At 39.9% G+C, this 25,377-nt stretch overlaps 1 protein-coding gene across 1 annotated transcript in view; it reads left to right on the top strand.

Annotated features, from left to right (window-relative positions):
* The window catches only part of LOC135881964 (contactin-4), a 346,117-nt gene that overhangs the window by 146,441 nt on the left and 174,299 nt on the right, over positions 1–25,377 (top strand). Inside the window, exon 4 of the mRNA XM_065408738.1 lies at positions 20,933–21,028. Coding sequence (XP_065264810.1) covers positions 20,933–21,028 — 96 coding nt within the window. The remainder of the gene's footprint in view (positions 1–20,932; positions 21,029–25,377) is intronic.

Raw genomic sequence — 25,377 nt, 5'->3', positions numbered from 1 at the left:
AAATGCAACCTAGATGGAGCTACTGTAAGGTGGGTGAAAAACAGGTTGGAAAACCATTCCCAGAGAGTAGTTATCAGTGGTTCAGAGTCAGGCTGGAAGGGCATAACGAGTGGGGTCATGCAGGGATCAGTTCTATGTCCAGTTCTGTTCAATATCTTTTTCAATTATTTAGATAATGGCATAAAGAGTACTCTTACAAAGTTTGCGGATGATACCAAGTTGGGAGGGGTTGCAAATGCTTTGGAGGATAGGATTAAAATTCAAAATGATCTGGACAAACTGGAGAAATGGTCTTAAGTAAATAGGATGAAATTCAATAAGGACAAATGCAAAGTATTCCATTTAGGAAGGAACAATCAGTTGCACACATACAAAATGGGAAATGACTGCCTAGGAAGGAGTACTGCGGAAAGGGATCTGGGGGTTATAGTGGACCACAAGCTAAATATGAGTCAACAGTGTAACGCTGTTGCAAAAAAGCGAACATCATTCTGGGATGTATTAGCAGGAGTGTTGTAAACAAGACACGAGAAGTAATTCTTCCGCTCTACTCTGCTCTGATTAGGCCTCAACTGGAGTATTGTATCCAGTTCTGGGCGCCACATTTCAGGAAGCATGTGGACAAATTGGAGAGAGTCCAGAGAAGAGGAACAAAAATGATTAAAGGTCTAGAAAACATGACCTATGAGGGAAAATTGAAAAAATTGGGTTTGTTTAGTCTGAAAAAGAGAAGACTGAGAGGGTACATGATAACAGTTTTCAATGAAGTTAAAGGTTGTTACAAGGAAGAGGAAGAAAAATTATTTTTCTTAACCTCTTAGGATAGGACAAGAAGCAATGGGCTTAAATTACAGCGAGGGAGGTTTAGTTTGGACAATAGGAAAAATTTCCTGTCTTGGTGATTAAGCACTGGAATAAATTGCCTAGAGAGGTTGTGGAATCTCCATCATTGGAGATTTTTAAGAGCAGGTTAGACAAACATCTGTCAGGAATGGTCTAGATCAGTGGTGGGCAACCTGCAGGGTAATCTGATTGCGGGCCGCAAGACATTTTGCTGACATTGACCGTCCACATGCACGGCCCCCCGCGGATCTCAGTGGCCGCAGTTCGCCTTTCCCGGCCAATGGGAGCTGCGGGAAGTGGCAGGCCACAGGGACGTGCTGGCCGCCGCTTCCCACAACTCCCATTGGCCGCAAACGGCGAACTGCACCACTGGGAGCTGCAGGGGGCTGTGCCTGTGGATAGTCAACGTCAGCAAAATGTCTCGTGGCCCGCAATCAGATTACCCTGATGGGCTGCATGCAGCCTGCGGGCCGCAGGTGGCCCGCGGGCCGCAGGTGGCCCACCACTGGTCTAGATAATTAGTCCTGCCAGGAGTGCAGGGGACTGGACTAGATGACCTCTCAAGGTCCCTTCCAGTCCTATGATTCTGTGATTGATTTAAGGATCTGCTGCTGTTATGATATATCAAAATGAATAATTATTTCTCATATAAGCTGTAAATTTTAAAAAAGAAGTTAGAAGTGTAATACATAAGAAATAACATTGAAACTTTGCGTCCCAATCATTATAAAATGCTTTAAATGATAACAAAGGGTTAACCAATGGAGTATGATTTTTTGACAGTGCATCATTCAACCAAATGCACAACTGTGCTTATTTTTGCAAGATACAGTCACATAAATTGGCTTTCTAAAAGACATGTAGACACCTGTCACAACCAATTTGAATCATTTTTCTACTGTATTTTTGTTTTTGTTTAATAGTTATGAAATATTCCTCATATGTGTGTAACACTCTTTTAGTTTCGGAAGTGGAATAATTACAAAAAGCATTCTGGATTCTAAAAATATGCTAAGCATTTTTTTTATACAAGCTTAAGGAGAAACAACCATGGAAACACTCCTCTGGCAAAGAAAGAAATGCAAAACAGAGCTTAGCTTTCATAAAAGATAGGAAGCTCTTTGTCAAATCACCAATGACCTGAGACATGCAGCCTCCCTAGGGAAGTCTTACTGTTTTCATTCTTGTTTCCAGGGTGCCTGGAGTTCAGTAGTTGAATTATTCCCACATTGTAGCCCACAACAGGAAGCAAGTGGACCTAGTATACAAATGCTGTAAACATGCCTGACTTCAGATTTTCAAAATTAATCAATTAGGTGAGCAGTAAATGAAAATGGGTTTAAATACTAGCAATAGAGGTCAAACATTACATTATCTGTATCTCATTCTACCCCTGAATCCTTAGTAAAGAGAGATCATCTTGCCTTTTTCTTGCTATTTGGTGCATTTCTGATCTCTGCTATTAACTGATGCGACCTTAGCATAAAAGATCAAATTGTGACTTTCAAGACCTCTCTGGAGGTAAAAGTTATATGCTAGATTTTCCAGATTTTATATTGCTTTAATCCCTGGCCATGTGGACCCTAGTCATTCATAATTAAGGAAAAATGCAGCAGCCCTGGTTTGCTTATCATTTAATCTTCGTAGCCTATAAATATTGATGATTGTGCTTTCTGTGAATGTTAAAATATGGGGAAAATATTACCTACCCTGGCCAAAGTTGGATAATTATAACCATCAAATGCCACATGTCCCAAGTTAAAATTTCTGTATGAAGTTTACTGAGGTAAACTACAGAGGCTTGCAGGGATTTGTAGGGTTTGTGGGGGGTTTTTTTGGAGGGGGAGGGGGCTTTTATTCCATCACATATGATGTTACAGAAGTGAGTCATGCAGTACCCTATATAAAATGATAAACTAGAAGGAAAAGTTAAATGTGGTGCGATATCATGCTAGCTGCAGCTGGCAAGTTTGACTGACCTTGGACATTTTCCAGAGAGTTAGTATGGTCTAATCTGCTTCAGACTGTCATCACTTCATTCTACCAAAATAAGGTGCATTCATAAAAGTAAGGAGTTTCAATATGGCATGTTAATAAAGGTCACAGAAAAAACTAGTATTGCACTAAAAAGAAAATCAAGTTTGTACTAAAGGAAGGTTGTTAACACATGCATTCTAATAATATCTTGCACTTATCTGGTATGTTTCATCCTAGGATGTCAATTCTCTTTGCATATATTAATTAATTAAGCCTCTTTTGAGGTATATAGTTCAAGTTTTATTATAACCATCTTTACAGATGAATTAACTTTGACACTGAGAAGTTAAATGACTTACCCAAGGTCTCACAGTGAGCCAGCAACACAAATCAACATTTTTTTCACAGACTAAATATATCACAAATTTTCTTACAGTCGCTTGGGTTCAATGACGGTTGACTAAGGGTGACAGTACTATAGAGATGATACAGTCTAAGCAGTGTTCCTCAATTTTTATAGGTTGTTTCTTCATGTTTTGAGACTTATCCAAAGTAATTGTAGTGTGCCTGTGACTAATCTTTATTAATTTTCATAAAGAAACCAACAGTAAAAAGTACAAGAGGTAAATGACCTACAGCATGCATGTTATCAAATACTGCATTTTCACAGGATATCCAATGAAATGATGCAATTATGCAATTTTACAACTTGTCAAAACCACGAGACCAGACCACACAAAATCAGACAGTATGACACAGACATAACAGGTTAGGAATCTTACTGGAACAGATGTAGAGAAGGGCTACTAGGATGATACAAGGAATCCTTATAAGAGGAAACTCAAAGAACTTGGCTTGTTTAGCCTAACCAAAAGAAGGCTAAGGGACGATATGATTGAGCTCTATAAATACATCAGAGGGATAAATACCAGGGAGGGAGAAGAGTTATTTAAGTGCCAGTGTGGACACAAGAACAAATGGCTATAAATTGGCCATCAAGTTTAGGCTCAAAATTAGGTGAAGGTCTGTAACCATCAGAGTAGTGAAGTTTTGGAACAGCTATCCAAGGGGAGCAGTGGGGGAGGGGGGGAACCTAATTGACTTCAATGCTCAGCTTGATAAATTTATGGAGGGAATGGTATGATGAGACTGCTTACAATGGCATGTGGCCCGTCCTTTACTGCCAGTAGCAAAAATTCCCAGCGACCAGAGATGGGACACTAGGTGGGGGAGGGTTGTGAGTTATTACAGAGAATTCTTTCCCAGGTATCTACCTGATGTGTCTTGATCACATGCTCAGGGTCTAACTGATCACTACATTTGGGATTGGAAAGGAATTTTCCCTTGGGAGATTGGCAGAGACCCTGGGTGTTCTTCACCATCTGCAGCATATGGAGCACAGGTCACTTGCAGGTTTAAACTAGTGTAAATGGTGAATTCTCTGTAACTTGAAGTCTTTGAACCATGATTTGAGGACTTCACTAACTCAGGCAGAGGTTATGGGTCTATTACAAGAGTGAGTGGGATAGGTTCTGTGGCCTGCAATGTGCAGGAAGTCAGACTAGATGATCATGATGGTCCCTTCTGATCTTAAAGTCTATGAGTTTATGAGTCGTAGATAGTATATATATGTACACAAACACAAGACATACACACAAGACATACACAAATAGGCAAAAAAGAGAAGGAGGGGACCAGGGACAGGGAAGGGGCAGGAAGAGAAAGGGAAAAGGCTGAGGTCAGGTGGAATGGAAGTCTGTTGTTGTTTGAGCTATCTCAGCATTCTTTATCAAAATATATAAAGAAACAGGATTCAAATTTATATAATTGCTCTTTACATAATAAGTTATTTTGTTGCTGCTAACTCAGACAGGACTGAATACCACTGCTCTCTTCTGGGCATTCATCTAGTCCATTTTTGTAAAATCATGCCTTTGGTAATCATTATGGCCCCCAAGAACCTTTGTGGTGGAGTTAAACCCAGTTTAGTAGATAGGTACATAATCTAGGATATAATTTTCAGATGAAATTGGTTGCTGAAAGCCATGCTGTATTTTCACCCTTGTGTCCACCTCTTTCCATAGCTGCCTGACCGTTGAACAGTCCCACAGCATATGCCTCACAGTTCCTTTTTCACTATTATAGCGCCAACGAATGCCTGAGGAGAAGGACCCCATCATGCACAGCCTCTGTGGCATCCAATATATTTTGAACAGCACCTCTTGCTGTTTTAGGTGTACTCTTAGGGCTACACAATGTAATTCTTCTTAATATGTATTATATAAGGCAATGGACCAAATTTGAAGGAGCTATATCAGACCACCTTAAACTAACTTAGATTCCATTATGCTCAGTTAGTCAGCTTTAGAGCTGATTACATCCATTTTACTGATATCTAAGGGAGTCTAAGTCAATGTAAACTACACACCAAAGAACTGGAAGAAGGTATAATTAAAGTAGGATGGTGGCTACTTTAACTTATACCTCTTTACACTTTCAACTGGGCCGTAGATGTATGTGCAACAATAACTTACCCTCCCTTAGACATCAGTAGAGTGAGAGAAAGTAGCTCTAAGAGAATTGAAGTCAGTCTAAGGGGATCATTACACTTCACCCCTGAATCTGGCCCTATGAATGTATAGCCAAGGTCTGAATAGTTAATTCTAGATGGAATCTACATTGGCCCAACATACACATTGAGGGGAACTTAATTGGACTCCCTTTAGGCTTTCTTAAGATTATGATTCAAATCTGAATTTGTAATTTTTGTGAGTTCCATCTCTACATCATGGAAGGCTACAGTATTCTCTAGCTTTCCTGTTGCTGATATTTAATAACATAAGAGTTTTTGAATTGTTAGATCAAATTCTGCTCTTGGTTACTCTTGGTAACCCATTGGCACAATCCAGAAACGCTATTTTGATTGGTGTTGCTTGATTTTATTTTAATCTGTGTTCCTCATTTTTGTAATCTGCATCACATAATGAATTAAAACGCCTCACTAAAGGCAAATAAGTCTATTTTTAAAAATACACGGTTCATCTTTTCCTCCACTATTTCCTTAGGAATTTTAGATGCAAAGTCAGGGCATGCCTTATTTATAGGTATAATTATAGATAAGTTTTGATCTCTACTATGCAACACAAAAAAGCAAGATAATCAGCAAATATATATCTCCAAATGAACAGCAAAGCCAAAGAATGCCAAAAGATGCAAGTTGCAGAAAGAATCAAGATTCATAACAAAATTATTTTCTAATGATCAAGTCATCTTTCTTTCAACCATTCTACTTTACCGTTATTCTTTCAACCAGCTATATCACTAGATGTGGCCCTGTCAGCACACTCCCATCCTAAGCAAGAACAGGCTGGAACAATACATGAAAAGGGAAACCTTTATGGAAAACCAGAAAGTGATGTTGGTGATTCAGCACATGGTACAATATTTTGAATCAGCACTGGGTCAAAGCTGCTGTGCTTCTGGACATATGTTCTGGAGAGAGACAAAAACAGGTCTTGACCAATCATGGTCATTACAGATCCTGGGGCACTTTTGCTAAGTTTGACTATGCTAATCCTGGTGGCATACCCATATTCACATTACTTACTGCCTAATAATCACCCCTCTGCAGTGTCAGTTGGAAAATTTACTGTTTGCTTCTTAATAGGAATGTGATATCTCTGAGCCCTGTTAAATATTGGGTACCTTCCAATGGCTGATGAAGGGATCCTTCTGTCTGGTTTGTATAGCCCTTTTGGTTGTTATGAATTGAATGTAAACTCATAATAATCTCCCTGTAGTATAACTTTCACCCACCAATATTATCATTTCTTAACAACAAATGTGTGCTATTTTGGAACACTCAGATTAAATAGAACCAAAACTCATATGTGCATATTGATGTTAATTTGCGTTTTTTAAGCAATTATAAAAAAGAAACCCTGTCTTATTTAGTTTGGTATCAAGGCTCTAAAAATAAAAACCTGATTTGAAAGTAGGTCCCTGATTCAACCCTTTCTTCTTCATCTTCTTCTTTTTTCCCAATCATTAAATAATCACAAATTATGGAACAAGACAGTGCATAAGTTACTGATGCTCAAGGGCCATAGAAATTTACATACAGTATAATTTATGCAGATTTTATGTACCTACTTGATTTGTATTTCTTTATTCCCTACATTTTAATGCTAACATAAAAATTTTATTCTCTGGAGTAATTTTCAATTACCAGTTCTTTTTATTTCATTTAAAATGTCTACTTAGTGGAATTATGCAGACACTCAACGGTTGTTGTACATGTGAGGGCTTGTTTTTGGGTTGGGTTTTTCCCCCCAATACAGTAGCTGATTTTTTTTGCTGATATTTGATTTGATGAAAACAAAAATATATTATAATTAATACTCATTTGAACAAAACACAGCATAAATTGTAGACGCTGATCATGCAAGCAATCTGTGATGAGTGAGGCATGGGATTTTTTTAGACACATTCAGACTATCAATCAGTCCATCAAGTTAAATATCCTGCTTTTGACAGTGGTCAGTATCTGAGAATAAGTATTATATTCAGAATAAGTTCCCACTTATTTTTTATCATCTGCTAAAACAACCGTGAAATGCAGTATCAGGGTATAAAGCGTCTTTCTTGATCATGTGTCTAGAAAGGGTATTTCCTACTCCTCACACATGACCTTGCTGCCACAAAAAAATCTGGATTATCCTGGCATACCCTGATTGAGGGCATAATCTAACGAAGTGCTTGAACACACACAGAGCCTAATATCGTATGATTTTTTTAATCATCTCAGGGGTTCCCAATTTTAGTCACGTCGTATTTGTCTTACATTTAAATACTCTTATTGACTTGACATACAAATATAAAGTTGACTCCCTTCTTCCACAATCATTGTAAATAAATAAATGAAACAAAAATATCCTCAAACTTTTTAGTTAAATCCCCAAGCTGCAGCATTCCAGTATTGGTCTCACAAATGTAAAATCACCTTCCTGCTCACTACTGCTCTGGGTATATATCCCAGGATCATATTAGCCTTTTTTCCCCACAGTATTGCGTTTGGCACTCAGGGTCAGTTGCTTCACCACTATGACCCCTAAATCCTTTTCAGATTCGCTGCTTTCCAGGATACCGTCTCCCATTTGGTCATTATGGCTTGCATTCTTTGTTTCTAGATATGCCACTTCGCATTTGGCTTTATTAAAATGCACTTTTGTGGTGAAGTGGCAAGTACCTCGATGGCATCATAGTCTTATTGGTGAAGACGTTTGGGCAAATCATAGGGGCTGGTTGTATTCCGAAAATATGGGTGTCTACTGACTTCTGATTAGTGGATTGGGGGAAGCAGATGTACTTACCTGTAATGAAGGATGACACAGCATACCCTGCTCTGAACTGATCTCTTATTACATTACCAATATCTTATTGGGTGTGGAAGGACTGTACTGTATAGGAAGTGGCTTTTCATTGTCTGTGAATCTCAATATCCAGTACTACCAATATGTTACATGGAGAAGGTGCTGTCTTGTAGAGATATTATTTTCATATAGTACAATGTATCCAGGTGGGTTTGTAAGCAGATGAGCTAAAGAGGTTACCTACCTATGGGCAGTCAAGGGCATCACAGGACAATATGAGTCATTAATATATATCTCTTCTTGATACTATAACTTGCAAATTTTAACTAGATTGTGGTCCTGATTCTGATCTCAAACCAATGTAAATCAAGGGTAACACTATGAAGTCTGTGGATTTAAATCTGTGTGATCAGTGTAATTGAGGTCAGACTCAATCCATAAACCTTTTCTTATAGCCTGACTGTTTTTTCCCCCACAGTCTTAAAATAAAGCATTTTTTTTCTGTTCAGTTGTTTGCAAAGTCCCATTTAAATTTATTTAATTTCACCTACAATATTGTTGATTTCTGTTATGCGAAGACATCTTTTATTTGTTTAAACAAATAAAATTGTTTAGAAACCAAAATAATCAAGAATTCATTGGAGATTTATACTGTATAATGATTGAAGCCTGTTTCTTATATAAAACTCACATAATCCTTTGTGGTTGTGATATATAGTTTAATTCTCAATGTCATGCTTGGTAGCCTATTAAGTTATAAAACTCCCATGGTAAATGAAGACCAAATAATTGTATGATACATCACTGACAGCGTGGTGAAAGTACTACACCACTGGTAACCATATCTATATATTTTCATGATGCTTAATGTTTTATTCATCTCAGTCACGTCACATTATTTGAGTTCTTCTCACTGGGAAGTTCATTTGTTTAAGACATAGGGAGCATGAACATTTCTTGTATCTCAAAATTTTCATTTTAAGTAGAGTTAATTATCCAAAGTCTTTTTATGAAGAATATTTGCAGAAGGTTAGGACCGTGCCTTTTCTCTATCAACACAGCTGATCTTAGCCCATCCAACATGTGTATGTATTCATGCCCATATTACCAAAGCTCTACTGTTACCTGCTATCTAAGTGCTGTAGGAACCTGGGCATTATATTCTGTTTGGTAGCCTGCTTACTGAGAAGGGGAAGGAGTTATCTTGTGTTGCTGCGGGGCTGCTGGCTGAATCCTTTTCTTTGCTTGCCGTCTTCTGGCTCCTGTACTCTTCAGTGTGGGTTTCAAAGAAAGGGAGATGATGTCATCATGGGAAGGGGGTGCTATGAATTGGTGAAGTCTGTACAACTTATGAACTCTGATTGATATTGTGAAGTTGTACTATGAAAAAGTGCTTTATTATGAGTGCCTATATGTATGTGGGTCCATACATCGGTGACAGCACCTATAGCATGTACACCCCAGAGAGATACAGAAGTAAATACTTAAGGTTAAGGATGGAACTTACACCTCACCGAGGTTATGCAAAGAAGCAGCTGCATCCTTAGAAACAAACAGTTTACCTGGTTCCTCTGGAGGGAGGAGGGGAAGGTAGGAGCAATGGACAATAATTGGGAGGAGAATAAAAGAAGGGTTTCAGATAAAGAAACAGACAGGAACGGGGGCCATACAGGAAGAGGAAGCATGGTGCAGGAGAGGGCAAGGTCACAGCAGCTGAATAAGGGACTCCTTGAGAGAGACTGAATAGCATGCAGCAGCCTGCATGACAGGGGCGGCTCTATGTATTTTGCCGCCACAGGCACGGCAGTCAGGCGCTTTTGGCGGCGCGCCTGCGGGAGGTCTGCCGGTCCCGCGTCTTCGGCGTACCCGCCGCCGAATTGCCGCCGAAGCCGCGGGACCGGCAGACCTCCCGCAGGCATGCCGCCGAAGACAGCCTGACTGCTGCCCTCACGGTGACCGGTAGGCCTCCCCCTGCGGCTTGCCGCCCCAGGCACGCGCTTGGTGCGCTGGTGCCTGGAGCCGCTCCTGCTGCATGAGGTCGGGGCACACTACTTTCCTGCACCCAGATGGTTCCCCAAGGACTCACAAGAGAAGGATCAAGTAGAAAATGAGGGATATTTGTGGTTTCAGATGTTTATTGTTTTGTGTGATCAGTTGTCTCCTGTGCTTTGCATCATTAAGTATAAGGCCTGGTCTACACTAACCCCCAAATTCGAACTAAGGTACGCAACTTCAGCTACGTGAATAACGTAGCTGAAGTCGACATACCTTAGTTCGAACTTACCGCGGTTCAGAGGCGGTCCACACACAGCAGGCAGGCTCCCCGTCGACTCCGCGGTACTCCTCTCGCCGAGCTGGAGTACCGCAGTCGACGGCGAGCGCTTCCGGGATCGATTTATCGCGTCCAGACCAGACGCGATAAATCGAACCCGGAACTTCGATTGCCAGCCGTCGAACTACCGCGGTAGTGTAGACCTGGCCTAAAAGAGCATAATAGTGTTAGACTGTACTCTATGTGTGTGTGGACTGCTTCACCGCTTCTGCATGCCCCTGAGAGAGTTAAACTGTAAACCAAAATCTTCACACCTTTGGAGTTCTGGGAAAGGGGTGTGCTTAGGTAGCTGGGGTATCTTGGGTGTCAGTGCTGGTCCTGGAGGCCCCAAGCAGGTGGGCTGAGGATCCTCATTTCCAAGAAGGGGTAGCAGACTGGGAGTCAATGCCCAGAAAATGTGCCAGAGAGGCCAGCCAAGGGCTTCAGAAATGTAACACATCTCAGGGGATGCAGAGCACAGAGGCTTGGCTTCCCCTCATAGCTGTCTAGTGTGTGGCTGGCAAGAGGCACTTGCTAGGATCTGTGACTGGGGGAAAGAAAAGAAATGGTATATTTGAAATTAGTTTAAAGTTTGGGAGCAATGGGGAAGAAAGAAGATGGAGAAGAAAAAGTTGAAGGGATGAGCGATGGTGAACTTGGGTCAATGGCAGACAGAAAGGCAAAGCACAGGCAGATCTTGGCAATAGGAGAGTGAAGCTAGGGTGACCAGATGTCCCGATTTTATAGGGACAGTCCCGATTTTTGGGTCTTTTTCTTATATAGGCTCCTATTATCCCCTACCTCCTGTCCCGATTTTTCACTTGCTGTCTGGTCACCCTAAGTGAAGCATATGGGGAGAGTCAGCAACAGAAAGGTGCGGACAGGAACCGGACAACAGAACATGGGCAGCAAGAGTGGTGGGATGTAAGAGAGAGAGAGAGAAATAGACTGAGGAGTGGAGCAACAGGGGCTGAACGAGCAACATAAGGAGCAAGACAGGAGAAGAAAGTGAGTTATTTTTGCACTTTTTTGGCATGGCAAACTACTGTGGATAATGTACACCCCACTTGCTCTTAATTCAGAAAATGCCCGACTATGCAATATGTACACTATCACCTCACTCAGTGTAGATCTAAGAACAAGCTTGTGATTTTTTTTTTTTATTGAAAGTCATTAATCATATTAACAACCAGTCGATGGAGACTAAGTGATAAACTCACTCGTGGCCCCTGAGACCAATGAGAGAAACAAAACAGGAATAGAATCCAGGTTAGGATTAAACAAATATATCTCAGCCACCAAAATAAAAATTAAAACCTCTACAATTGTTAATGTATCTGGTAGATATGGGAAATCCTTACAAAGTGTTAGGCACTTACTTAGAAATTCAGAGTGCCCTCAATTCCTGCTCTCAGGAGGTGCCCATTTTCTTGTAGCATTAGTGTCTAGAAATACCGTGGTTCTTTTAAAAAAAAAAGAAAAGAAAAAGAAACAAGATGTTCAGATACTCTGATAATGGGAGTGATTATAAAAATCTGGATAAAGGATTTTTTTGCATCTATCGTCACTGCAAAGGATGTGAGGGAGATTCCCACACCTGAGTCATTTTTTTTAGGTGACAAATCTGAGGGACTGTCCCAGATTGAGGTGTCAGTAGAGGAGCTTTTGGAGCAAACTGATAAATTAAACAGTAATAAGTCAGCAGGACCAGAAGGTATTCACTCAAGATTTCTGAAGAAACTCAAAAATTGCTGAACTACTAACTGAGGTATGTAACTTATTGCCTAAATCAGTCTCTGTACCAGATAACTGAAGGATAACTAATGTAATACCGATTTTTTAAAAAGGCTTCAGAGGTGAAACTGGAAATTACTGGCTGGTAATCCTAACTTCAGCAACAGGCAAATTGGTTAAAATGATAGTAAAGAATAGAATGATCATACACATAGATGAGCATGATATTTTGGGAAGAATCAACATGGCTTTTATAAAGGGAAATCATACCTCAGCAATCTTTTAACATTCTTTGAGGGTGTCAACAAGTAAGTGGACTTAAGAAAGCCTTTGATAAGTTCCCATACCAAAGACTCTTACGCAAAGTAAGCAGTCATGGGATGAGAGGGAAGGTCCTCTCATGGATCAGTAACTGGTTAAAAGATAGAAAAGGGTAGTAATAAATGGTCAGTTTTCATAATGGAAAGAGGTTAATAGCAGGCTCCCCCACAGATCTGTCGTGGGACCTTTGCTATTCATAAATGATCTAGAAAAAGGGGCAAACAGTGAGGTGGCAAAATTTGCTGGTGATACTAAATTACTGAAGATAGCTATGTCCAAACAGATTGCAAAGAGTTACAAAGAGATCTCACAAAACTGAGCAACAAAATGGCTGATGAAATTCAGTGTTGATAAGTGCAAAGTAATGCACACTGGAAAAGATAATCCCAACTATACATATAAAATGATGGGGTCTATATTGGTTGTTACCATTCAAGAAAGAGATCTTGGAGTCATTGTGGATAGCTCTCTGAAAACATCCACTCAGTGTGCAGCAGCGGTTAAAAACACCTAACAGAATATTAGGAGCCATTAGAAAAGGGATAGATAATGAGACAAAATGTAATAATGCCACTATATAAACCTATGGTATGCCCACACCTTGAATACTGCATGCAGTTCTGGTTGCCCTATCTCAAAAAAGATATATTAGAATTGGAAATGGTACAGAGAAGGGCAACAAAAATGATTAGGGGTATGGAACAGCTTCCATATGAAAAAAAAGATTAAAAAGACTGGGATTATTCAGCTCTGAAAAGAGACGACAAACAGGGGATCTGATTGAGGTCTATAAAATCATGAATGATATGGAGAAAGTGATGAGGGAAGTGTTATTTACCCCCTTTACATAACATTAGAATCCAGGGTCACCCAATGAAATTAATAGACACCAGGTTTAAAACAAACATCTGTAAGTACTTCTTCAGAGAATGCACTGTCAACCTCTAGAGCTCATTGCCAGGGGATTATAAAGGCCAAAAGTATAGCAGAGTTCAGAAAAGAACTAGATAAGCTAATGGAGGATAGATCCATAAATGGCTATTAGCCAAGAGAGTGAGGGACACAACCCCCTGCTCTGGGTATTCCTAAGCCTCTGACTGCCAGAAGCTGGGACTGGGTGATAAGGGATGGATCTCCTGAAAATTGCTCAATTCTGTTCATTCCCTGTGAAGTATCTGGCACTGGTTACTGTTGAAAGACACAATACTGGGCTAGATGGACCATTGGTCTAACCCAGTATGGCCATTCTTACGTTCTTATGCATTGTGGCAGAGCCGTTGCGACTCCATAGTTAAGCAAGGGTTCGGTTTTTCACTTGATGCAGGACTTCACTCTTGGTTTTTATATGAAAACCACAGCCTCAAATTTTCAGCACGTAATCTCAGAGTGAAGCTTGAATTTTCTAAGGAGTTTCAAGTAAATCTGTTAATTACTTTCCTAGTTCTAACTAATTAAAAATTGGCTAAAAAAAGTTCATGTTCTGAGTCTCATGACTTTTAAGGGCTCATCTTGCTTACAAAGCACAAACTATAGAAAGTCAGAATACTGTAGCAAGAGCTCTTTTAGAGTTATGTAATTATTTTTTTAATTAACTAAAAGAAAAATAAAATCTTCCTTATGTTATCTAGAATCTGAGAATTTGTGGGCAAGCCAGACTGTAGAGAATACATGACCGGTTAGGAGTGATAGTCACAAAGGGAAATATACATAGCTGCACCATTTGCACTGTAATTCACAGTAATCGGAAGTTGCAAAGGCTTATTTTCATTTCTTCTCCAAAGCCATCCCATTGTTCTTTATGGTAAAAAGTATAGAGAACAGTTTCCCACCTACTCTTCATGCAGGAGTGGAGAGGCACTAGAAAGGTGTGTTGCCTATGATTGAGGATAGCATAAATCAAAGGAATAAAATGTATGAGTGCCACTTATGCAATAAAGCTGCTTCTGGGGAAATTTTCAGCAAGTGCATTTAACTTTTGTATGGCAAGTGGTCTTGCTTCCATGTATTGATTGTTCAATTGTGCAGAATTTAATTCTGAAATGGAACATTTTGTACCCATTTGAATACAAGTTTCTAGGCAACATCTCCACTTTGCACAGCATCCAAGGGTACAGCAGAACCTCTTTAATTGGCACTTCACTAATCCTTATATTTTTATAAATAAGTAAAAAAAAAGCCATAATTTATCCTCCCTTCTCACAAAAAATGTAATAGCAAGATACTATTTACCACAGTAAATTCATTTGTACACTATGGAGATGCATAAATAAAACAAAACTATGCACTTCAAAATAAGGGAATGAAATATGTTTTGTGATGCATCAGCCATTAAGTTTTATTCATGTTTGTTCACTTAGGACTAGATCAAAAATCCTTCTTACACACATTAGTGAAAAGTTACTCACAACTGAAGCCAATTGGACTACTCCTGTGAGTAACAGATTCACAGTCAGGTCCTTATTTACAGTGTAAGGCTGAGTAATGCATGAGCATTTGCCTAATTTACAAAATTCAGTAATTTGCAATGTGAGCATGAGTGATGAATGATCGTCTATATTCATAACCTGAAACTTACCCGGAAATGAGCTCTAGCCATTATTCTGTCATCTCTCTGCAGCTCACTCAAGTGGAAACATTTTCCCCTTCGTTATAACCATTTTCTTGTCATAAATAGATAACTGGCTGTTTTGCCAACAAACTGGTGTCCTCTGAGTGATTTTCTCACACCCACAAAGAAGCTAGAAGAACAGCTGTGGGTTTAAACTTACCATTATGTTGTGTACTTTCTCCCCATGCTGAAAGAACTAGAGTTACGGATGTCATGACAAATGACCTAAGAATTTTTTTTAACCATCCTTACCAGCAAAATTCCCAAGAGCAGTAAATCAGAATATAAAAGAAATTCTCCCTTTTCAGCCAATGGGATTATTCAAAGGGCCTGAAAACTGTATTATGTACAGTCTGTACTGTGTCTTTTTATATTAAAATTAAATACTTCAGTCTATGGTGGAGGAATAATTGAATAGTTGAGTCACTGCTTGAAAAGTCTATTACTACATGTCTTCAAGACTTTGAGATTATAATGTTTTTAAAATTTTCTTACTAGATAGATGGACACATTTTAAATACACCTCTACCCCGATATAATGCTGTCCTCGGGAGCCAAAAAATCTTACCGCGTTATAGGTGAAACCACGTTCTATCGAACTTGCTTTGATCTGCTGGAGTGCGCAGCCCCACCCCCCGGGTGCACTGCTTTATATCCGAATTCGTGTTATATTGGGTCGTGTTATATCGGGGTAGAGGTGTACATACATGTCCCTTGATGAGTGGGACCATGATGCCTTTTCCTTGGGATTTTTATTTATCATCAATAGTAATCATTAAATTTTTCTCCAAATGCTTTCATTTGTGCAGTTTTAACTTTGGATTTCCCAGATGATTATATTAATTGGTAGTAACAGTGGTTGTGATAGTGTCGCTATTATTTGTTAAATGCATGTATGTATACACATGCACACACACAGTTTTTGCTTATTAAACGCCCGATTGTGCAACCCTTACACATGTTGGTGACCATTACTCATGCAAATAGTCCCACTGAGTCCAATAGGACGATTTCAATGATTCAGTTCTCATCGATATGAGTAAGGGTTGAAGAGCTAGCCCCTAGCTGTACAGTATTGGTAACCTCAAATGTTGAAGCCTGGCAAAAAAAAATACTGATATTGGCTTAAAAAATCATGAGATTTTTTTCAAAGGGGTTCTTTTTATTTGCCTTCTGGTTTCCGAGCCTCCGGTGTGCCCTTGCTTCATGTTTTCAAACTTTTCTCCACAACCACAAAGGCTAGAAATTACTTTAAAATAAAATAAAAATGAGATAATCATAGAATGATGTCACTCATGAAATGGAGAGTAATCATATATTGCATGATTTGTGATAAAATTTGGCAACGCTGACTTTAATTTCTCTAGAATCCCATCTTTTTGTTTGTGAATGCAATGTGAAAAACAGTTACCTGCATTTCCTGCTTTTTTCACTAATCTCATTAATCTGACATCACTGTTAAACCTTTACTTGTTGACTTGAAGAGAAGTGATGTTGGTGAAGTCTTATACCTGAGCAAAGATGTCTGTGTGGATGGATAAAATTACAGCTGAACTGGCTGAAAAAGATCTCCTGAGTCATCTAGTCCAATGGCTCTCAACCTTTCCAGACTACTGTACCCCTTTTAGGAGTCTGATTTGTCTTGTGTACCCCCCAAGTTTTACCTCACTTAAAAACTACTTGCTTACAAAATCAGACATAAAAATACAAAAGGGTCACAGCTCACTATTATTGAAAAATTGCTTCTTTCTCATTTTTACCATATAACTATAAAATAAATCAATTGGAATATAAATATTGTACTTGCATTTCAGTGTACAGTATATAGCGCAGTATAAACAAGTCATTGTCTGTGTGAAATTTTAGTTTGTACTGACTTTGCTAGTGCTTTCCATGTAGCCTGTTGTAAAACTGGGCAAATAGCTAGATGAGTTGATGTATCCCTAGAAGACCTCTCTGTACCCCCCTCCCCCCCCCGGGGTAAGCGTACGACTGATTGAGAACCACTGATCTAGTCAGTCCCCCTGCTCTGGGGAACTGATCCTGCAGCCTATACCCACGTGAGTAGCCCTAGTGGAAATCAATGATCAGTGACTACCTCACATGTTTAAACCTGCAGTTCAAGCCCCTGGGGCAGAATTGCCGTACAACAATCTCTTGAGTCTGTTTTGAAAATCACTAGTGCTTTTGTTATTATGTATGACAACCTCCCTTGGCAGATTATTCCATTGTCAGACAGGTTCTACAGTTTAAAAAAATCCTAATATTTAATTTATTTTCTCCCTACTTTGGTTTCAGGCTATTAGTTCTTATGTTACCATCCGCAACAAGAATGAAGTTCAATCATAATTCTTTGCACAGTCATAACTAGTCAGTGGGAGTTTTGGGGAGGATGAGGAATGCAGGACCGGACCTTTGAAAGCCTCACTTTCCCTTTTGTGTATTATTAATTTTAAAGGTATATTTTTGCCTGTTTGAAAAGACATCACCATTGTTTTTTCTCTAGGCTACAACCACAGTAATGGGGTGTGAATGGAAGGGAATTCTCTCCACCCACAACTGTCTGTTGCTTGATTTTCAACATTTAGTAACTTCCCAGTCAAGGAATATGACTCTGTTTTTCTTCCCTATTTATGCATGGTTTTGTATTCTGCATTGTTTTTGCTACATATGTTCCCAATCTTGAATCAGGGTTGCCAGTATAAACCTCTGTCTCACTGTGGAGTCCTATTGCAATGGCCCACACTAGTTGATCCAATGCAGAATTGGGGCCCAAATTATGAGGACACATTATTTAATTTGGATCATAGCTTTGAGACCTCTGTATTACTTTGATCTTCCCTAAGGGTCTGATCATGTAAAACGCTTAGCCAATTGCTGACTGGCCTCAATTTACTTATCATTGCCTCAGTCTACTAACTCCAAAAGAAACTGAGACATGTTGATATTTTGGACTGTTATAATTTTCACAACACATTCACAGTGTTAGAGGGCTTTCCTTCACCCCCTTCCCTGGTTCTTGTTACACAGACAGAAAGCAGAAGACCAGAAGTCCGAAGTGCAGGCAATGCGATGTTTATGGGGGTTTAGTTCAAGCAAACATATTTGGAAGCCCTTCACACCAGTCAGGCTTATTTTTTTACGCCGACAGAGTTTTCCCCTCTCCTCCCCCAACTACAGTTCTATACACCAATAGAACCCCTTTGTCTAACCTCTATCTACACACACTGATGCAGCTCTCTCTTCCCAGTGTTCCGTTTCCAGCTCTGATGCTGCAGAGCCTTGCCTGTGTCCCTGTTCCTCATTGCCCTATTCCCAGTCCCCCATTCTCCCATTGTGCCATTACCATTCCCCTTTCCACTCCCCCTTTTTAGCAGGTCCAAATATACCTGCAATGCACGCCCCTAGTCATACCCCTTATAACTTATGGTCATTTTCCGTTCTGGAGGGTCATGAGTCGGGGGTCTTCATCCCACCCCTTTTGTACCCCATGGGAGGGGTAAGGAGTGAGGTTGTCCTCTGGTCAGGGGCAGGCATTTCTCTGATCTTTTAGTGTTTTACCTCCCACCCCACCCAATCTCCCCTTACCGCTCCCGACTGGTTGCCTGACCTTGCTTTGAGATAAGGCGTTGAGGGAGTCGTCAAGTGTGCGCTCATATATTACACTCCCACCGTACCCTGTAACACTTTCAGCTCTATCCCTTATCTGTCTCATTGTACTAAAAGCCCCATCTGGTTGTGGGAAATGCAACACACAACATCTTTGTCCTTTGTTCTTCACACATATTAGTAAGGATGTAAGAGTATTAAAAGTCAAACCCAATATTCTATCTCAGGCTAACAAAGAGGCTTGTATGCTAACACACAGCAGTGCACAAGTTTCCTTAATCACCCTTCACAAGCCATACACCCTCTGAATATTGTGCAATATTATTCAGTGATTTAAAAAATAGTAAAATGTATAGCATAAGGACACAGCAGAACTGTGCTAAAATGCGTATAAACTTTATAATTAATTGTTGCCCGTTATTTGCATTCTGATGACTGTTTTTACTTAGGCTGTCTTTTTGTTCTGAATTCATACAGCACCTAGTACAATGGCATCCTGGACCATAGAATCGTAGGACTGGAAGGGACCTCGAGAGGTCATCTAGTCCAGTCCCCTGCACTCGTGGCAGGACCATGTAATATCTAGACCATTCCTAGCAGGTCTTCGTCTAACCTGCTCTTAAAAACCTCCAATGAGGGTGATTCCACAACCTCCCTAGGCAATTTATTCCAGTGCTTAACCACCCTGACAATTAGAAACATGGCTGGGCTCCTAGGTGCTACCATAATACAAATAATAATAAACCCCTGCCTTGTCCCAAAAAAGTCTTTTCATGATCGGGCAGAACACTCAGCCCAAGGCGTAAGAGGGAACTTGGCCCCAACCCTGCAAACAGTTTTCACATTGTGTAGCTTTACTCCTGAGTAGGGTTACCAGATAGCAACTGTGAAAAAACGGGCCAGGGGGTGGGGGGTAATAGGCGCCTATATAAGAAAAAGTCCCCCAAAACGGGATTGTCCCTTTAAAAATGGGACATCTTGTCACTATACTCCTGAGAGTAAAGGTATGTGCATGCATAAGTGTTTTGCAGGTTCAGAATCTAAGACACTAATGTGAGATTAATACCTGAATAGCACTGTGGTTAAAATGAAAAATGGAGTCTTCTTAATAGCTAAGAGCACTACCGATGGACCTGTGTTAACTCTTCCGAAGCAAAAAGATCTAAAGGGGATAAAAATTAAGTGTAATTTTTTCCACTTTCTAACAGTATAATTGACATTCCTGTTGTTCACTTATCTCCTGTGTATTTTCTGTGTTTTTCTGCTGCGCCAAACAGCAGTTTTGAGGTCAGCAAACAATGGCTCAGCTGCATTGAAAGGAAAAACAGAATAGAAATTTAAAAGCAAGCCACTATATAAGATAAAAAGGCTATTGGGGTGACTCAATATACTAGAGATCTTACACAGAATTCCCATGGCAGCTGATACTGCTGATCAATACCTGGTGCTGCTAGTTGGGTCACAAATTGTAACTTCAACAATTAATAGTAACTTTCTCAAGCTCACTGTGCAAGACAGGGAGAGAAGGGGGCACATTTTCACAGTGTCTAATACCTCCAGGAAAGGACAGGAGAGAAATGAAGTGAGGAATTTAGTGCAATAAAGCACTGTGCAGCTAACATACATTGGTGGATTAATGTCAGTGTTAGCAGGGAGTTTCACTATGAGGAATCTTTCCATGTTCCGAATTGCAGATTTGCATCCACATGTGGGTTGCATGGGACGTCGATAACAAGACTCATCCAAAAGGGAAAGAATCATAACCTGTGGGGAAACAGACCTGGATTATAAAATAAATGAGGATAAATGGCAATTTATGGCAATAATTTCTTCTACTGTGTGTTATAACATTAACTGCACAAGCATAATACATTGTCAGTGTTATCTCTGAGTTTACTTTGCCCTAGGTGAATGTCCACCAGTACCAGTCCACAATCACCCAAATATTTATTGAACCTTTTGCTTCCTCCGATGTTTTGCTACACTAGGCAACAGCCTGTTCTGCCTATGTCTTAGGAGCAGACTTCTACAAGTATCTTTTCCAAACTGATGTTCATTTTGTATCTCCCTCAGAAAATAAATTAAACAACCCTAACATATGCAGTCCTTCCAGAAGAGAATACTAATGCCATTTCATGCACTCTTTCTTGCTAACAGACCTTGAAAACTTCAAGACAAGAACAAGAAGTACAGTGTCAGTCCGACAGGGTCAGGGAATGGTACTGCTGTGTGGACCACCACCACATTCTGGAGGTAAATCAATCATATTAATAATACTATTTTCAATATTAAATGACAATTTGCAAGTTTCTCTGTCTCTTGCTCCAGAATAGGGTTTCAAGAGTTCTTAAAGTTTCCATCCAGGGAAGAAGCAGGCGATAGTGTTGGATTGAGAGAATGATCCAACCTGAATGGTTCTTGCTGGGCATACAGACACCTTGGTAAATCTGCTAAGAACTTGGTGTGATAAACCCAGAAAAAGGACAAAGTTTTATCATCTACATGCATGCATGGAGAAGAAACTAATGCAAATGCCAGTGTGTGCCAAAGTGGAGCAGATAAACCTAGATTACATGGAGCCCATAGAAGCCCATCTGTTTATGATCTGCATGTTTGGTCTTCTGCAAGTTTTCAGTCAGCAGGGAGGGTAACCATGTAGAAAGAGCGTGGATCACATGCTGAGCCTCTTTCCATTGCATTATTATTTCATTCACAATAATGAATTTCACCCTCAGTGCAAGAGAACTTATATCCTGTGCACCAAATTTAGACCTGAAGCGTAGGTCCCATTGAAGTCAATGAGATTTGAACCCACCTTTTCGAGAGCTAAATTTGACTCTGCATTATGTGGTTCTAAGACTTTAAATAATGTGGGGAGAAACGAAAGGATGTTATCAAGTTAGTGTATGAATTAGCTTAAAACATGGTACATAAAATCCCCTATATTCTAAATATATTGCTTTTATAAAGAAATATTCAACAGTCTTTAACAGGGAAATGAAAAAGAACACACTACAATAGCCCGTGTGATTTGTTCTCTTCTGACAGTGTGTGATATCTATCAAATCCTTGTCCCTGATGGGAATCAGCATCATCGATGCTGCTGTTCAGACACGTTAACAGGGAAGTTTCAATAATAACTCAGTGTTTTCTCAGTGGCAAAGAAAGTGGTAGATGTTCCAAAAAAATCAGGTTTCTAAATGGATTTTATAAACTATGAAGACTATAGCAATTACTTTATTACAACATCGCTTTAAAAGGGATGATAAAAAAAAGTTTAGAAAATTCAAAGCAATCATTTTCAACTAAAATTGTATAAAGATCTCTTGTTATATCCTATGTAGATATGTAACGAGTGGTGCCAAAACGATCTGGTTGACTGGGTGTTTATACCTGTGTGTTTCTGTGTTGCAATTCTCACAAATCAAGCATTGGAAAGATAATTAGTTAGTTGTCTATTATATCAATTGATTGATATTGGATTCGATCGCAGGCAATGTATTGTGTGCCCAATAGTCTATGAAGTGTGTCATACAACTTTAGTGTATTGTCACTAATCACTATGATCAACAACCATCTATTTTGGCTGGGTATACACCCAAGTGGTATTTCCAGTAATTCACATATAACTTTTCAGGTAATTTCTCTCTCTCTTTTTTTTTTTAAATTGTAATCATGTTTTTAAACCTATGTGCCATTTGAGTCCTCACTTGTCAGCTAAAAATTGCCTAGCAAACCATTTGCCACTGTGGTGCTTTTACTGCTCAGACACAATGAGGCAAGTATTTACTGAGCCCATTTCCTTTTGACCAGCTGTCAGGAAAGCTTGACAAGTCTGCCAGCCTCCCTTGGCCCCTGGGCTTCACAGTCCCCAACTAGACTGCCACTTGAAAGAAACAAAATTTAAAAAAAAATGGTTTGGAAGGCCCCTGGGTCTGATACTTTAATGACCTGTATGATCTGCTACTGCTTACAAATCAAGAGAGCTTTTAATTCTGAATATCATCTGTAAGCCTTGACCAAACCTTTTTGAATCGGGATAAACCCCATGCAGAAGTCCCACTGACCCCTATTGATCTGAGTAAATATTTTTTGCACCAACAACATTGTTCTGCATTTTAAGTTGTGGGGAGCTCTGAAGTTTTTCTTCACCAAAGGTACGTTCTGTGCTGTCACTGTATGGGGGAGAGGGAATGCCATGATAAAGGATAACCATCTACCTAGTTTCTGTAACAAGGACACCTTTCACTTTCATTTTTTTAGGCATTATCCCTTTCCTTCAGTGTATAATATTACCATCAGAATTACAACTTCTGGAATCTCCATGGAAGTACCCGTTACAGGGACTTGGTTGTTTCATCTGCAATCTAAGGCACTTTGTTCCTACCTTAAATTTGGGGCCTACCTGAACTGTGCCCCATTGGGGCATCTGTATTTATTAACTGCTAAGCACTCGAGCATATAATGGAAGGATTGGCTCTTATCAGCTCATGTAATCTGGTGTCTCTAAGGTTTTATAGAATTCCCAGATCCCAATGCATACCAGCTTACCCAACTTTTCAGTAGAGATGTGGGGCCCAACACAGATGCAACGAAACCTGCAATTTTATGGTAGAGGAGCTGTTACTGGAGGGTTCTGCAAGGAAAAAGACCCGGAGGTTGTAGTGGTTGACATTTGAAAGGTCAGAAGTAAGTGTAAGAGCTTGAAGGGTCCGGTAGCAAATTTTCAGTAAAAAGTACCCTGAGCTGACTCCTATATTACAAGCCTGTTACCTAACTCTCATCCCCAGGTGCACAAAGCCTCCATCACCTGCCACCCACTACCAACTGCTTCAACTTTTCTCCCCCCACCCGCCCAGCTATAAAACCTTGTCTCCCTCCCTGTGACAAGTTTCCTGACTTGATTTCCCCAACTGCAGGCTACACCTCACCTACCCCTATGATGAATCCCCTTTTGTTTAAAACAAACAAAAATAAGTATTTTTTTCACAAAACACAAAGTCAATCTGTGGAACTCCTTGCCAGAGGATGTTGTGAAGGCCAAGACTATAACAGGGTTCAAAAAATAATTAGATAAGTTCATGGAGGATAGATTCATCAATGGCTATTATCCAAAATGGAGATAATGGCCTCTGTTTGCCAGAAGCTGGGAATGGGCGACAGGGAATAGATCACTTGATGATTACCTCTTCTGTTCATTCCCTCTGAGGCATCTTGCATTGGTCACTGTTGGAAGACAAGATACTAGGCTAGATGGACCTTTGGTCTGACCCAGTATGGCTGTTCTTCTGTTCTTCTGTTTACTTTGAATTTAGTTCTTGACAATGTGACATAAATTGTTTTGCTCCTCTTTTGGTCGTTGTTGTTTAGCTCTTGACTCCCAGGTGCTCAGAAACCCATTCATCCCTCTTTTCATGCCATAGTCTTGGGAGGAGTTTTTTGTTTTGTTTATTTTCATGGGGGTTAGCAGGTTCTTTCCCTTCTGGGCTGTTTTAGTATTATGATCATGTTTATTACCATGCTGAAATCGAAGATGTGCTGAACTTTGAAGGAGGCTGATACTTGATCTGCATTCAGATCTCTGCTTTTGACAAGAGAAATGGGATTTAAACATATGTCCTGAGATACTCATAAGAATTACACATCTATTATAACCGTACCAGTAACTGGTCAGTCTTTGAACCCGTTGCTTTGTAAAAATGCTGAACAAACATTACTCTAAAATGCTTAAAATTGGCTTCTTAATGATATAATAGTTTCAGAGAGTTTTGAGACATATGTAGGCAAATGTGTCTATCCATTTATTTATAATGAGTTCACCATCATAGAGAGAGGCATTGTATACCAAAAATAAGAAAAGCATATTACTGTCTGAAGGCACCATCTTCCCCCATCACACCCCATTCTCTCCTCCCTCTGTCCTCTCCCCTGCTTTCTGTGTGCTCTGTGCAGTTAGTTTCTGTGGCTGTATATTGGTTACCTAGGAAACTGCTGTAGGCTGGAATTCAATTGAAAATGCTACTGGACTGAGTGTCAGAATTGTGGCCTGTGTTTCAAGTGATGCATGAGTGCATGTAAAATCTTGACAATTTTATTATTATTTGTAACATAAAATAACGTTAAGCACTGGTGCCAAATCCATACATGGTGTAACTACATTGATGAATTTGGCCCACTCTCTATTGCAGGCTATCAGTGCTATTTAAACCAAAATGCTCACCCATAGAATCAGCGATACTCTCCCTGCATACACCCGATACACACACTCCCATAAAACCAACGCTACCATCCCAGCCTCTCTCCTAACATCATGAGCCCTCACAAATTATCCCCCACCCCTGTCCTGACAATATCATCACCAAGTAAAGAGGCTGCCATTTCCCAGTAGGGGAAACTTATAAACAAGAGATAAGACACAAATAAGGCTATTCACAATGACTCTCTCCGACCCAACAATTAATTCAGCAGCCCTAAAATCAAACCATGCTCCTTCTATACCACCCCTGATGAGTCCCACCTCACCCTTACAGAGAATTGGTCTACATACCAAAAACTCCTCTGCCACGAAGATTAAATGTGTAAATTAATTTAGCGTGAGCAAT

This window comes from Emys orbicularis, chromosome 7 (genome assembly GCF_028017835.1).
Source record: "Emys orbicularis isolate rEmyOrb1 chromosome 7, rEmyOrb1.hap1, whole genome shotgun sequence".
Lineage (NCBI taxonomy): Eukaryota > Metazoa > Chordata > Testudines > Emydidae > Emys > Emys orbicularis.
This window is presented reverse-complemented; position numbering and strand designations above follow the sequence as displayed.